We start from the raw sequence: 15347 nt of genomic DNA on the forward strand, positions 1-15347 counted from the left end.
CCCAATTAATAAATCTTTTTTTAAAAATATTTTATTTATTTATTTGACAGACAGAGATCACAAGTAGGCAGAGATACAGGCAGAGAGAGAGGAGAAAGCAGGCTCCCCGCTGAGCAGAGAGCTTGATGCAGGGCTTGATCCCAGGACCCTGGGATCATGACCCGAGCCAAAGGCAGAGGCTTAACCCACTGAGCCACTCAGGCGCCCCACCCAATTAATAAATCTTTAAAAAAAAGTTCCAGAACTACACATCAGTTTCATACAATTTTTGAGTCTTTCCAGACCAAACCAGATCCTTTATTTTTACAGGTTCCAGCTTGACACATTAGTTTCTTATCATTTATGCCCCCCCCCCCCCCAGCACAAAACCAACTCTAGTTCTGTTATCTGTTGAATTTACAGATTTCAACGAGGGGTGCCTGGGTCACTCGATTAGCGTCTGCCTTTGGGTCAGGTCATGATCTCAGGGTGCTGGGATCGAGCCCCCCATGGGGCTCCCTGCTCAGCGGGGAGTCTGCTTCTCCCTCTCCCTTGGCCCCAACACCCCACTCGTGCTGGCTTTCCCTCTCTCTCTCTCTTTCAAATAAAATAAATAAATTAATTAACCTTTAAAGATCTCAACGAAAACAAAAATGTGCCTGCGGTTACTCCTCAGAGAGGGCCTGGTCCAGTTCAATTTTCCCTTTCTCTGCAATGTTTTCTGGTTTTTGAAATAATGAGAATGCATATCGTCCCACTTGAATAATTAAATTATAACGAGCATGCTTTCTGCATTATTTGAGCAAGCTTTAACAATCAAACAAAAAAACCAAAAAATTCTGCTTTCCCTCCCATTGCCACGTCTTCTGATCATCCTTTACTCCTCCGGCTGCAGGAAACACCGCGAGGGACAGGCTCCTGGCAGCCTCCCAGTTACTCAAGACAGGTTTCTCGCTCTAACCGCGCCATGCTCAGAGGTGAGCTATCAATTTGCGCTTTGTGGCTTATCCTTGATTCTGATTTAGGGCAACATAAACCCTCCTCAAATTTTCCAAGAATAAATTAGTTTACTAATTTCGGCATTAAGAGTTTATCAAAGCGCATGCCGCTCCCTAATCAATCACCATATTTCCGTGTTTATCTCCTATTCAATTTTTACACAGGGTTCTATACACATCAATTTGCCTGATGCTCTTCCTACATATGTTTTAAATTACTTTATCATTGTATAAATTTCACAGCCATTAAAAGGCTCTAATACCAGAATGGCTGACATGGTGTTAAAAATTGGATTCAATTCCACGGGGTAATAAATTGTGACCTAAATCCAATCTCTCATGGGTGACTGAAGGATACAATGAAAAATTATTGCTTTGTCATTTTTACACTAACACAAATATACCACGGGCAACCAGAAACCGGCAGAGAAAGAGCAAGCGATCGGTGCTGGCTATTTTTCACCCAGGAAGGCTGCACGGGCAAGTCCCGAGGGTCTAGGATGGGATCCGCCCCCGCCAGAAGCAGGTGTACTGTCCGACTGCGCGGACCGCTTTGCAACAGACGGATGGAGCTTGGGGGAAGAGCTGAACGGCTCAGGCCTTCCTTCAGCCACAGGGCAGCGGCTGCTACAGGCAGCGAAGAAGCACAGTGGTTAAGCCTTTGCCTCTGGAACGCAATAAAACTCTCTGAGCTCAGAGGCTGGCCCGGCCACTGAGGAAATGTGAGATTTGGGGCAGGTTTCCTCCCTCTCTGTGCGTCAATTTCCTGGACGACAGAACTATTACGAGAACAAATGATTTAATGCGGCTAAAACGCCTAGGATAGTCCCTGGCATTTAGCAATCCCTAGGTAAAGGTTAAGCATTATTATTTAAGAACAGATTCTTGTACAGAGACCTCAGTGCCCTGTTCTTTTTGGCTGCAGGGAAGGAGAGTAATGAACAGGGAGAGAAAGGTGTTAACATTTCCGCTGCCTTTCCCTTTATCTCTGGAGAAGCGGGATCAGTCATACTACACATGCCGATGGCACAGGTACTGAACGCGCCACAGAGCAGAGAGGCGGAAACATGGGTTTTGAAGTCAGGCAGAATTGATTTGAGCTCAGGGTTTGCTGCCTGCAAGTGTGACACTGGGCAAGCCAATGGACCTCTCTAGGCCTCGCTCTTCCCATGTGTGAAGTGGGCAGAAGGAACACACTTTTCCCCAGGGCTGTGCGGGAGATTCGATACCATGCACGGACACGGCTTGGCTGTGTGCCTGGTGCTCAGGACGTGCCCAGGACACGCGAGCGCTCACGTCCCAGGCTCTGTGCAAGGGCTGGAGAGCCAGCAGGGGACACATACGGACGAGACTAGGCCTCGTGGCTAAGTGGCGGAGACAGGATTCCAGTGTAACGTGACCCATGCTCCAACGGGGAGTGGGTGAGGTGACTGGGGGAGCAGAGTCTGGGCACCTCATGGAGAATTGGGGAGGGAACCACAGAGAATTTCCAGAAGAAAGTGGTATTTAAAGAAACCCCTTACCCTTAACTGCCAAATACTTTGAGACGGCAGAAAAAGCAAGCTGGTTTTTGTGGTCTGTGTAAAAAGGGGGCATTAGTCTAGATACAACTTTTATCCCTGGGCCCCTCAAAAAGCCATGGGCTCTCTCTGCACTAGGTCTATGCCTCCCGGCCCCAAGTGGCTGACACGTAGCCAGCTACACCCAAAGGAACAGGCTCCCAAAGGTCAGTAGACTGTCCTCCGAATCACTATTCTCTACCTCATCCCAGAGCAATTTCTGGACAAGATACTCAAGGAAGCCAAGAAAAGCATCATAAAATGACCTTCTGTGGAAGCCAGTCCACCCTGTCCACCCACCCTGGAAGCTTCCAGAACCTGAATAATCTGCTGATTTGTAACAGGTGCTTGGTAAGAATCTGCTGGCTGAAGAGAGGGAATCACTCATGAAAGTCAGTATTTCACTCAGCAATCCGAGGTGGGGGGGTGGGGGAGGGCTCTAACAACCCACTGTCCAGGTAAGAAGTGAGGCTGACAGAGGGCAGGTGCCTTGTCAGCGGATTTTATAGCTGATGCACTGGTAAAAGGAGTTACCTTTCAAACCTGTCAAGGCCAGTCTCGTTCAGATCCTTTCCCTAATCCTGCGTGAGTTGGTGATGGTGAAACAGCCCGGGGCACAGGGCCTGCACAAGCCTATCACTGCTGGGGGAATGGAAGGTTCTCCCCGTCCCCCCATGGCTTGGATGTCAGGACAAACAAGTGTGCCACAGGAGGTGAGGTCCCCAAGCATGTGCCACCGGAGTCCAGGGCTGAGAACTTGTGTCAGTCGCCAAAAGCAGAAGGAACACAGTTCTCTGGAGGGAAGATATGGGACCTTCCCTCACTCCTAGCTTTCCAAAACCTTGCCTATCTTTGGGGCTGATCCTCCCCTGGCTCTCCGGAGATGTCAATATGCTCCTGAGAGGTACGCCTCTGTTCCATTCTTCTCACGCAAGGTAAAAAGACAGAAATCATCTCACCCAGACGTTTTGGGAATTAAAATCTGGCTGCTCGTCCTCAGAGCTTCCCTGGCAGTATTGTCAGTGCTTCATCCTCCCTATACCTCCTCCTGCCTCAGGGCCTTTGCACACAACGCACCCTAGGCCTGGAATGTTCTCCCTCCAGCCTTTCCCCTAGTTAACTCCTCCCACCCTTCCTCTCTCAGCACCACAAACAGGCGGGCAGGTGTGTCTGCAGAAGTGGTGGTCTCTGGTGCAATTCTGTGTTTTTGTGATCACTGGATTCATGGATCTAACCCGCAACTTTAACAGACTACGGGCTCTATGAGGACGGGGATTCCATTTCTTTTGCCTTCTAAATGCATCCCCCAAATCTACTGCCCAGCACAGACACTGGATGCTTGATGAATAACTGTTGAATGAATGAATGAACTCAGTATATCCAGAAACTAGAAACCATCCCACTTGAGGGTAGCTCACCCTCTTCTCTTGTTCTTCCATCATGAGACCACAGTCATCTCCGACTACCTTTCGTCCACTGCTTTCTATAGGTCATTCAGAGAGAGCCCCTCAAGCTCCCCCGCTTGGTCCCCTCTGCGTGCATACGGCAGTCTGCCACTCTCCTGTGTCTTTCTGCTCTTTGCCTGACCCTCCACTCAGGACTGTGAGCTCCGTCAGGTAGGACCTCGTCTCCTGCTCACTACGTCCCACTGTCTGGCACCATGCTCAGTGAGGGGGCAGCCTCTCGACACAGATTTGTTGAGTAAGTGAAGCGAATGAAATATATTCAAGGATGCTAAGGGGAAAGATGATGTTCACGTTCAGAACACGTTTCCAAGGGCATCCAAGGGGTTCTCCTTGGTTCTCCCTGAGGTGCAAGAAAGCAGGAGAATGGAGTATCCCGGGTTCATTCGCTCCCACCGAGTGAAAGATACTTCCTGTTTGGGTAGCATGGTGTCCGGTGCTAGGAGACTCCATGACTCTGCTCCAACTTATCGAAAGAGGAACCCGAATTCTTAGCAATCCCACATTGCCTGCAACAGTCCCGGTGCCGGAGCCTGGCCCGCTCGTCTCCACGCACTGTGTGGGGGAGGGAGGGGCTGTGCTAAGGGGCGGGCGGGCATCTAGGAACACCCGCACTGGCCCCACGTCCAGGCTCTGCCCTGCCGCCCACAATCTCAGGACAGTCACTGCTTTCCCCAGGCTCCCTCCAGCCTCCCACAAAAGGGAAGCCAGTGAGCCAGGCTCTCCGTGGAGCCGCTTGAAGCAGTGGTCCGCGAATGCGGGTTATAAACAAACTTCCCATCCCCTAGGCTGTAGATGTCACTGTGAGCGCACAAGAAGGGGAAAAATACACTCCTCTAACCACGGTCCCCTCGTCTCCAACACGCTCTTTCAGGGGCTGTGTTTGCAGCCTCTTTCCGCACCTAAACCTTTCAGCTTTGCTTTCAGGCCCGGCAGTTAGGGAACAAACACACCCTAATGACAAGTTTAAAGTGACTGGCAGGACTGTACAGCTGGCAGAATGTTCCTGGGGGAAGAGGAGGGGGTGGAGAAGGAGGTGGGAGGGAGGTGAAGGGGGCATTTATGATATTTCCCATAACTACATATTTAGCTTTCTAAAAAGCCTTGTGGGTGGCAGCTGGCTTGCTTTATGATTCCAAGGCTGGGAGGGGGCATGAACGCCGTAGTGCTTGAGAAGGACAAGGCCATGTGGAAGCCGCCTGTTGGGACTCACCTCCCAAGGGGGGAGCCTCGAGCGACTGTGGACCACAGCCACCTGGCATACACTGGGAGCTTCATAAATGTCTGTGGACGATCAGGCTTGAGTGGTCACTGCGCACAAAGTGATGGTCACCACCATCTGGCCCGCTGGCCAATCCCAATAGCTTCTGTCTGCCAGCTAATCCTCCCTCCGGGACCCCGGTAAGAAGAACTCCTCCACAACCATCCGCTTTCGACTCCTTCTTTAAGCTGAATCAGATCAGAAGTGAGCTTACTGAATCACATGGTAGTTCTATTTTTAATTTTTCGAAAAACCTCCATATGGTTTTCCACAGTACCTGCACCATTTTGCATTCCCACCAACAGGGCACAAATGTCCCATCTTCTCCATGTCCTCGCTGACACCTATTGTCTTTTGTTTTGGGTAACGGCCCTCCAAATGCGTGTGGGGTGAGATCTCACTGAGCATTTATCCCAGGAGCTGAATGAGGGTCTCGAAGAGATATAAGCACTCCCATGTTCACTGAAGCATTATTCACAACAGCCAAGATGGCCAAAATGTCCACATACGGATGAAGGGACTAAGGATGGTGGTATGTACTTTCAAGGGAATCCTAGTCAGTCCTTAAAAGGAAGGAAATCCTGCCATGTGCCGCAACGTGGGTGACGCCAGAGGACACTATGCTCAGTGAACTAAGCCACTTACAGAAGACGAACAGAATAATTTCCTGTATATGAGGCATCTAAAATAATCAAACTCATAGAAACAGGTAGAATGGTGGTTGCCTACACTTGGGAGGATGGGAAATGGGGTTTGACGAGTGTCAAGTGTCAGTTGAGTGAGATTAATAAATTCTAGAAATATGCTGTACAATATTGTGTTTATACATAGCACAATTGCGTTGTATCCTTAATTTGTTAAGAGGCTAGATCTCATGTTAAGTGTTCTTATCTCAACAAAGTAAGATAAAAAGTCTTTTAAAGTAGCATAAAGGTAAAAAAAAAAAAAAAAAAAGGCGGGGGATGGAAATCAGATCATGTTGGAACTGTTCAGTCTCGGGCACCTGGCCCGCTCAGTTGCTTATGCATCAGGGTCCTGGGATCCAGCCCCGCAGTGGGCTCCCTGCTCAGTGGGGAGTCTGCTTCTTCCTCTCCCTCTGCTCCTTCCCCTGCTTATGTGTACTCTCTCAAATAAATTCTTTTTTTTTTTTAAAGATTTTATTTATTTATTTGACAGACAGATCACAAGTAGGCAGAGAGGCAGGCAGAGAGAGAAGGGAGGAAGCAGGCTCCCCGCTGAGCAGAGAGCCGGATGCGGGGCTCGATCCCAGGACGCCGGGATCATGACCTGAGCCGAAGGCAGTGGCTTTAACCCACTGAGCCACCCAGGCGCCCCTCAAATAAATTCTTTAAAAAAAAAAAAAAAAAAAAAAAGAACTGTTCAGTACCTCCAGTGGCTTCCATGTCACTTAAAATAGCATGAGAATACCCCTGGGTCTGGCCCCTTCTCCCTCCGTTCTCATCGCACCCTCCATTCTAGCCACACTGACCTGGCTGCTTCTGGAACATGCCAGGCCCTTTGCTAGGACTGTTCTTCCTCCCCATGGTGCTGCCCTCCCTTGCTTCTCAGAAAGCCTGTCACCTACCTGAACTGGCCACTCCCCTGTCCTCTTGCTCTGCCTCGTCTTCACAGCTCTTATCACACCACCAGGGGCCCTAGACCTACTGGCTCTCTTGTTAGCTCCGGCCTCTCCTACTGGGGCAGAAGCTCCATGAAGGTAGAGCTATCCTGATGCATGCCTCCCAGAATCACCGTCCATCTTATGTCAAGGGGCCCAATGTCCCGAGCTGCGTGGGGTAGAGACTTCACGGGAACAAGACATTCTCCGTGTTCGCGCATTGCTGTATCATCCTAGAACAAAGATTAGCCACCTCCAGCCCGTGGCTGCCTATTTTGGTGTGGCCTTCAAGATAAGAAGAGTTTTTACATTTTTAAACGATTAGAAGAAAATCAAAAGAGCAACATTTTAGGACACATGAGAATTACGTGAAATCCACATTTTGGTGACCCTAAACCAGTTCATAGGGAACACCGCCATATTGGTCATGTATTCCTATACTGACACTTCCGGACAGTGTCGAGTTGTGACAGAGACCATACACCCTGCAAAGCCTCCTATTTACTCTCTGACCCTTTACAGAAAACACATGCGGAGCTGTGGCTTTGGACACTGCCTAGTGGGTGACCAATGAGCGGGTCTACAGCCACCCATTTCTGCACCCTGAGAAAACCAAGAAACACCTTTGGGATGAGGTTTGCCCAATCCCAGCAAACTACCGCTGAAAGCCCTCCTTTCTACTGGCCTTCATGCCTTCCTCAGCAGGAAGGGTCTGACCGGCTCCTCTGCAAACCTGGCCTTCTGGAAAGCAAGTCAGCCCCGGCCACTTAGCCAAGCTGTGCCTGGATCAATTAGACTTTGCCACACCGCTCCCCGCTTAGTGCAGTGCTTTTTAGCTTTCCACAGCTGCTCCTTCATTTCCTCATCAGCAGAAAGCCTGGGAGCAGTCAGGGTCTCTGGCTGACAGGTGGGGAAACTGAGGCACGCACCTAGGGGCACGGAGACTGGCCTAGCTGACATCCACACCTGAACAGTCCCTCCATGCCGGGCCGCCAGTCATGCTTCCTGGAAGCCAGCTCTTCACGCTGGGGACTCATTGCACTGCCCCCAGGGTGCGGACATGGACAGGAGACACCCTTCCCACAGCTGAAAGTGCCATCTGCCACTCTCTCTGGAGTGGGCAGCCAGAGACCTCCGTCCAGAAGCCCAAGTATCCAGAGCCTCTGGCCTCCTGCAAAGCCTCATGGGTAAACACTGTTGTCACATCCCAGAACAGTTGCCCTTCTATTGGAAACCCCCCTTCAGTCCATCTTCAGCCCTAAGACTTGAGGCGGCTTCCCCGGTCACGTGCAAAGGCTGGCAGCCCAGCAGCTGGTCGGCTGACTCAAAGGAACTACCCCCTGCCTGTCGCCCATGGGAGAACCACCGTGTGTCACCCAGCTGCTCAGGCCTAAGTTCCTGGTCAGGTGGCAGTCACCCCTCCTCCCAGCCGACTGCTTTCTCTGGAACTTCTCACATTTGCTCCCCACTCATTCTCCACCTAAAAATGAAGGCTGCAGACATGCAGGCCACTGGCAGCATGAGCTCACTGGCCCCGCCCCACACAGCAGAGGGTGAACTGCAGGACGGACTGGGGGGGGGCGGGGATGGGGACTCACCAGGGGGGCCTTTCTTGGGACATTTTCCCTCAAGATGGAGGAAGGCTCGAGGAAGCTTCCAGATATGTAATTGTTCCCGTTGTAACGAGGCATTAAAAGTTGTATTACCAGCACCTGGCACCAGAACGCCCGTTACAGGCAGAACGGTCTTTATCAAGGAAGGCATCCATCAGGAAAGCTACCTCTGCCCTTGGCCAGGGTTAGCACGATCCCCGTGGCCAGGGCTTCTGGGGGGCACGTGGTCCAAGAAGACTTCCCTGAGGAGGCGGCCAGACAAGGTGGGGTGCAATCGGGGGGTGCACGTAACAGCGGGGGGGGAGGCTGGAAAGAGGAGACAATGCCTGAACCACTCGGGGGCCACGTCTGAGGGACAGAGCAAGAGAGATGCGGCCAAGTAACAGAAAATCACCATCAAGGAGGCCTTCCATTCTCTCCTCTTCTCAATGCCCCCTTGGCTGATAACACCACCGATGCCAACAGCACAACATCCCCTTCATTCTACCTCCCCTCCACACCAAGCATTTGATACTCATGTCCCCACTACGGCCAGCAATCCTAGGAGGAAAGGTAAGAGAAGCTGTGTCCATTTCACAGATGAGGAAGCTGAGGCAATGGGAGGTTAGAGTCACACACCTAGTAAAGTCACAACCAGGATTCAAAACCCAGTGCCTGGAGAAAACCTCTTTCTTCTGGCCCAGGCCACCCTTGGCATTCCACCTGACATGGCTGTGTCTCCATGAAATAGTAGGCAGTCCAGCCGAAGTGACAGAGGAGGTTTGACTGAGGAGCCCAAGGAGGGGACAGGAGGCTCAGGCAATTGTGGGGGGTGTGGTGGGGGTGGGGCTGCCTGGTTGAGGAAGGAGGGGAGGTCAGGGGATGGTCTGGTGGCTGCAGTGAGCTCAGGGGCCCTGTGTAGGATTAGAAATAACCGAGGCCAGGGTTGAGAGTGGATGGGGGTAGAGTCCTCAATGTACCTCACTCTTGGTGGCCATCAATGGGGGAGTATACACATCCCTCCTTTCCTTGCAAAAATGTGTCACCCTTCCTGCTGTTTTCTCCAGGAGTGGAGTGAAGTAGGCAAGTCACAAAGGCAGGGAACATCTCTATAGGTAGCAACCCGATTCCTGGTGTTCTAGACTCTTTTTTTTCCTTGAGTGGTACTAAGGTGAGGGGAGGGGAAGGATGGGTGTGAGTGCAAGGAGCGGGAGCCCTTTACAAAAGTCACCATTCAAACTCTAGTTCCTTCCCTCTGGATGGGTCAGACTGCCCACCATTATATCCAACTTCCGGCATCCCGCTGGCTGCAGTCTGGGTGATGTGGAGTTCGACATGGTGACAAAGCCAGTGTGTGCATCTGTGTGCGTGCAAATGCGTGTATTTACACACATATTACATCTCCCTCCCCTCCCACCTCCATCTCCTCATTTAGCAGGAAATAAAAGGACCACAGGGCTGAAGCTCAAATCCCTCCTAAGTGGAGGGAAATCCGGGTGTCATGGTTTCCAGAAAGGGAATACAATCTCCGTATGGGGTGTAATTACATCTTAGCTTTCTGCAGAAGAATAGTTTATGGCTTAAATGCTATTAATTGTAAGCCGTTTTGTTCCACGGGAAGTTGTTCATTGATAACTACCCAATTAGGGTTATTTTGCAATTAGTCTATTCACAGTAAATTTATTGCAAAAGGGGAGGCTGTCGTGCAGCAAATTAAGGCAGTGCCGGGCTGGGTGTGCAATGGCTCTTAAATGCCAATCTTATTAACCAGCTCAGAGGTCCCGGGAGGGTGTGCCATCTTGGCGGACGTGGGCGAGTCCATGGGGAAAGCCCGAGCAAACTCATGCTGCATGACCACGCTGGGGTTGGGGTGGGGGGGTGGTTTCAGCACGACCAGGCGGAGCGTGGGGGCCCCTGGCCTCTACGGGTGATGCCAGCCCTCTTGATTTCTCATCACCACCCTCCCTTCTCCTTGCAAGGATACAGAGGACAGAAAAATATAGCATACAGGCTGCAGGACCTCCCTGAGGTCTGATCATTGGAACTCAAGGGACACCTTCTGTCACCTGAGGAGGGGAAGGCCGTGGGTAGGGAGGCAGGCCCTGGGATAGATCAGCTCTGCTGTCCACTAGCCATGGCCCTCTGACCAAGTACTAAACCTCTCAGCCTCCATGTCCTCATCGATACAATGGGTTGCTAAGAGACCTACCTCCTAGGGTTGGTGTGAGGATTCGATGCGCTGTAAGGTGAAAACCTGTGTTATATTGACTGTTACATGGGTTCGGTATCCAGCAGGGGTAGGGCCCATTGGCCAAATCCCACCCACCGCCTGCTTTAGTCAAATGAGTACTATTGGAAGATAACCGAGTGCACAGTGTACGTGTTGTCCATGACTCCTTCTTGCTCTAACGGCAGTGTGGGTGGCTGGTGTAGACACTGTATGGCTCACAAAGCCTCATTTCTTTGTTCTCCAACCTTTGCAGGAGGAGAATTGTGACCCGTGGTATATAATGAGTGCCCAGTATTACTTTCACGGAAGGGCATTCAACTCAGGCCCCCGATACTCCTCTGCCAAGCCAGACACTGGTTAACAAAAGATTCCGGAAACTTCTTCCTCTACTCATTTATCCCTCCACTCCATCAGCCAAGTCCCATCAAGAATAGAAATGTGAACTGCATGGACAGCTTGGACTCGGGTTGAAATGTGCAGGAGAAACAAGCCCTTTCTTTTTACATCTTTCCTTTTAAAAGACAGTATAGTCCTTGGGGCGCCTGGGTGGCTCAGTGGGTTAAAGCCTCTGCCTTCGGCTCAGGTCATGATCCCAGGGACCTGAGATCGAGCCCCGCATCGGGCTCTCCGCTCCGTGGAGAGCCTGCTTTCTCCTCTCTCTCTGCCTGCCTCTCTGCCTACTTGTGATGTCTGTCAAATAAATAAATAAAAAATCTTAAAAAAAAAAAATAAAAGACAGTATAGTCCCGATACATGCTTACTGCCGCAAACTCAAAAAGTACGGACCGACAGCGAGTAAAAAGCTGAAGGTGTCTGCGCCCTTTGTGAAGGGAACAAGTGAGGGCTTTCCTGGGTGTCCTTCCACAGCTGCTCCCTACCTGACCCAAATCCTAAAAATCTGGAAAAAAAAAAAACCACCAAAAAACCCCACAAAAACTGAAGCTCACGAGACAGGGCCAACCTCACAGGGCGGCGGATGGGCTGAGCTGATCGAAGGCACAGTGCCTCGTGCAACGCCTGGCACGTAACCACCTCGTAAGGCACACCAGCAAGGCAGGTGCACGACCCAGCCAACGGCACGTCAGACACAGAGATACGCGAGTAACACCTCACCTGTGCAAATGTCCCCTCCACCTTCGGAGGGTCCCCTCCGCTGAGCTTACGAACGCCGCTGTTAGAGCTCGAACCTCTCTCTGCATCGCAGAGCAAGGGCTGCCATTCACTGGCTGTCAGCCCACAGAAGAGCGCCCAGCACAGGACAGGACGTGGGGACAGACAGAGGGTGGGGATGAGAGAGGGAGAAAGGAAGGGAGGAAGGAATTTTCACTGGAGGAAAACAGGAAGGTGGTTTTTTAGAGCCTCCGAAGTCAACGCAACCAATTAGAAACCTTTCAAATCATGTTCAATTACAATAAATTTGTGTCAAATTTAATCCCGATATTCCGCTGAGATAGCGAACGAACCCTCATTGATACGATCACCTCGGATTCCTCACCAGCCCTGATTTCACGTTATTTTATCAGCTGCCATCGAGGCAAATGGTTCAAGCTGGAACAAAAGGTCATTCGATTTTGCAAAGGTTTTCTCATACACAACTTCAGAATTCAGACAGTACCAGAAGGAAAAAAATCTCGTGTGCCGATCGGGGGTTTGGAAAATAGGGAGCAGGATGGGACTGGGCAGGAGGAAGAATTGGAACTGGGGCTGGAACTCACCTTCCAGGGGGCAGAATCGTGTCACCTTCTTGGGCATCAGCAGCCCGAGCTTGTGGCGACAGTAGGTCTCCCCGATCTCCTGGCGGCAGTGTTTGGACTTGGAGCGGGACAGTGCGGAGATGGCCTCTTTGCCCGAGATGTCACACTTGGGGGGCTGGTCTTGCTTGAGCTCGGGGGAGCCGCCCCCGCTTTTCCTGGTGTGGGGCTGTCTCGGGGCATCCTTCCCACGGCTACTGTTCACCGCGGCTTTCTCCCCGGGAGGCAGCACCTCGTTGGTGCCTTTGCCTGGGAACGAAGGTCCCTTCCCCTTCTCCTCCTGCTCCAGCTTCCTCTTCAAAAGCTCCTTCTGTCTACTCGGGGCCTTCTTTGCCAACTCAGGCTGGTGCTTTTGCTTTTGAGTTCTGGGTGCAAAGTTGCTGTTGTCCACGTTCTCAAAGTCTTTGGGGACTGAGTTCTCGTTGTTGCTGTCTGTTCGCACTTTCTCTTTCGGACGGTGAGAAAAGTAGCCATCCTGGAGGAGATGGGAAGGAACACAGAAGAGCAACATCACTGAGTGCTCATGCTAAGTAGCTTGGCCCTTGCGGAGCGGAGCACAGAGCTTTGGAGGTCTGCGTCCCGGTTTCCTGCCATACCTTTGCTATGAGCTTAACTTCAAAGCAGAGTTTTCTGTTTGAACCTCAATTTCCCCATCTGGAAATAAGAGCAGTTCCAGCCAGAAACTACTAAGGCTTTGAAAACTCTCAAGTGCTCTATGATTCTCAGTGCTTTGTTACGAACCACACCTTCGAGTATGTTTCTCTTGAGTGTCTCTGCCTTTGGATTATGGACATTTTGCTGCAGCTTCCTGTTTAAATTCTAGCAGAGTTCCGTGATGGTTCATTTAAGGGCTAGAAATGCCATAATAAAATTATAAGGGAAGAAAATATCGGTGGGATATCACATTCCACTGCCTTTAGGACACGCTCACAGTTCTATGCCCGTAAGAGAAATCAGACTCAGCCAGAGTTAATTCTGAGGCAGAGACCTCCTAGCTGTTTTGGAGGGGAATGTACCCTTTGCGTTATGATCTTTACAATGAATCCGAGGAAGGATGCAAGCTTGGGACACTCTTGTGTTTGGCCTCTGACTTCTGATGTTTGTACCTGGGACAGAACTGATTAAGTCACCCGGGAGGGCAAGAGAAAGGTCGAGTCATTCTGGAGACAATGCGTGGTATGGATCTTTCCCGGAAGGCAGGGGGCCCCAACTCAGCTTCCCCAGGCATAGGAAGGGCCTGGCCGTTTCGAGCTGAGAGCAAATGTACCATTCGACTAATATTCCGTATCACTTCCAAAATATGTTGCTGCTGCTTTGAGCCCATTACCTGAAAGAGTATCCACTGCTCCAGAGCTAGCCCCAGAGGGGACCGCTAAAGTTACAGAGAATGCTAATTGGCTCCACAAATCTACCCCCGTTGCTATAGAAACACAATGGCCAAGAGTAGCAATTTGAGGGAAGACACCCCCTTTGGTTCTCTTAAATGTGTCTGTTAACAGTTCCCAGGGAAGAGGATGGTGGGACAGAACCACGGAGACACGGCTGGTGCCCGGCAGTGGCTGACAGGGCAGCTGGCATGCCCCAGGGCCCGTACTCTAGCAGCTCGGCCAACTGTGGCCCCCGGGGGCCAAATCCTGTGCATCATCTGCTTTTGTCAATAAAGTTTTATTGAAAAACAGCCATACCTGTTCAGTTACGTACTGTCTGGCTGCTTTCCTACGATGATAGCAGGAACGAGCATGGCAGTATTACCCATCTGGCCTGCCTAAATATTTCTATCTACCCTTTCAGAGAAAGTATGCAGACACCAGCTCTCCAGCATTGGGAATTTAGCAGGTTCCCATCCCCTGGGTTTGGTTCAGTTGTCGCTGCCCCCAGGGCCCCCATCTGGCCCGCCCCCTTCTTGCCCTTGCTCCGTCTCCCAAGCACCAAGCACCCAGCTCCCCTACAGAGCGCAGGCCTTAAGAACGGAAAACGGACTCTTAAATCCTCGTGGGCACTCCGTAAGTTGGACACGGCTCTCATTCTCATTTTGCACGTGGGGGACTATTTGCAACTTGCCCGGCTGGCTGGCGGTGAAGCTGGGATGTGGCCGTGCACCCATGGCCTGGGCGGCTAGTTCCACTCGCCACTTCCAAGCAGCTACAGAAGCCCCTCTGACCCCCCATCACTCTGTCCCCGTGAGCACCGCCATCTAGCTTTGTGCCACAAGATCCGGCTCCGTTCCCAACAACTCCCGCCCAGCTACAAGGACCTAGAAGAGCCATGTCACCTCCAAAGAGCCAATCTCAAGTCTGGCCAGCGGCCCATTGGGTGGCAAGAAGTCACACAGAAACAGGGACAGTAAGTAGGGCCACAGGGCACCGAGAGCTCAAGGCAGCAGGAGGTAGGAGGTAATGGGGTAGAGACGAGGAAAGAGATACTAAGAAGGGAGAGCTGAGTCTGTATTGGGTCACAGCACGGTGGCTGGGGACACACAGGGGTGACATTATATCCTGGTCTGTGAAGGGGAAACTGCCAATTCTGACACCTGGTTCCAGGCTTTCTTACCTGCCCACGCACCTTGTGAGAAATCACCCCGGTGAGGCACAGTTCCTGCTCCTGTCACCCAACTGAACCCCCCTGATTTCCCCTTTCCCCTTCTTTCAAGAATCCAAGCAGCTTCTCAGATGCCTTTTCTGAGCCCTGGCCCCCAGCCAGGCACCATATACGAAGTGACCTCAAGGTATCATCTGCTGGGTACAGACCATCTCACCATAAGGAGGTATGCTCCTTGCCCTTTAACAGAAAGAGAAGCCAAGGCTTGTCGCTCTAACATTCCTGAGCACACACCAGGTACCAGGGGCCAAACTAAGCCCTGGCACGTGCTATCTCACTGAAGCTTCAAAAATGACTT

General features: G+C 51.3%; 1 protein-coding gene across 1 annotated transcript in view; it reads right to left on the bottom strand.

The window, feature by feature from the left end:
- Positions 1 to 12962, bottom strand: part of XYLT1 (xylosyltransferase 1) — a gene marked incomplete at both ends in the record, with an annotated part of 127308 nt that extends 114346 nt beyond the window's left edge. The window contains one exon of the mRNA XM_080830451.1: positions 12416 to 12962. Within this exon, the coding sequence (XP_080686577.1) occupies positions 12416 to 12962 (547 nt within the window). The remainder of the gene's footprint in view (positions 1 to 12415) is intronic.
- Between the last annotated feature and the right edge of the window lie 2385 nt (positions 12963 to 15347).

Source organism: Martes martes (assembly GCF_963455335.1).
Source record: "Martes martes genome assembly, chromosome: 18".
Taxonomy (NCBI): domain Eukaryota; kingdom Metazoa; phylum Chordata; class Mammalia; order Carnivora; family Mustelidae; genus Martes; species Martes martes.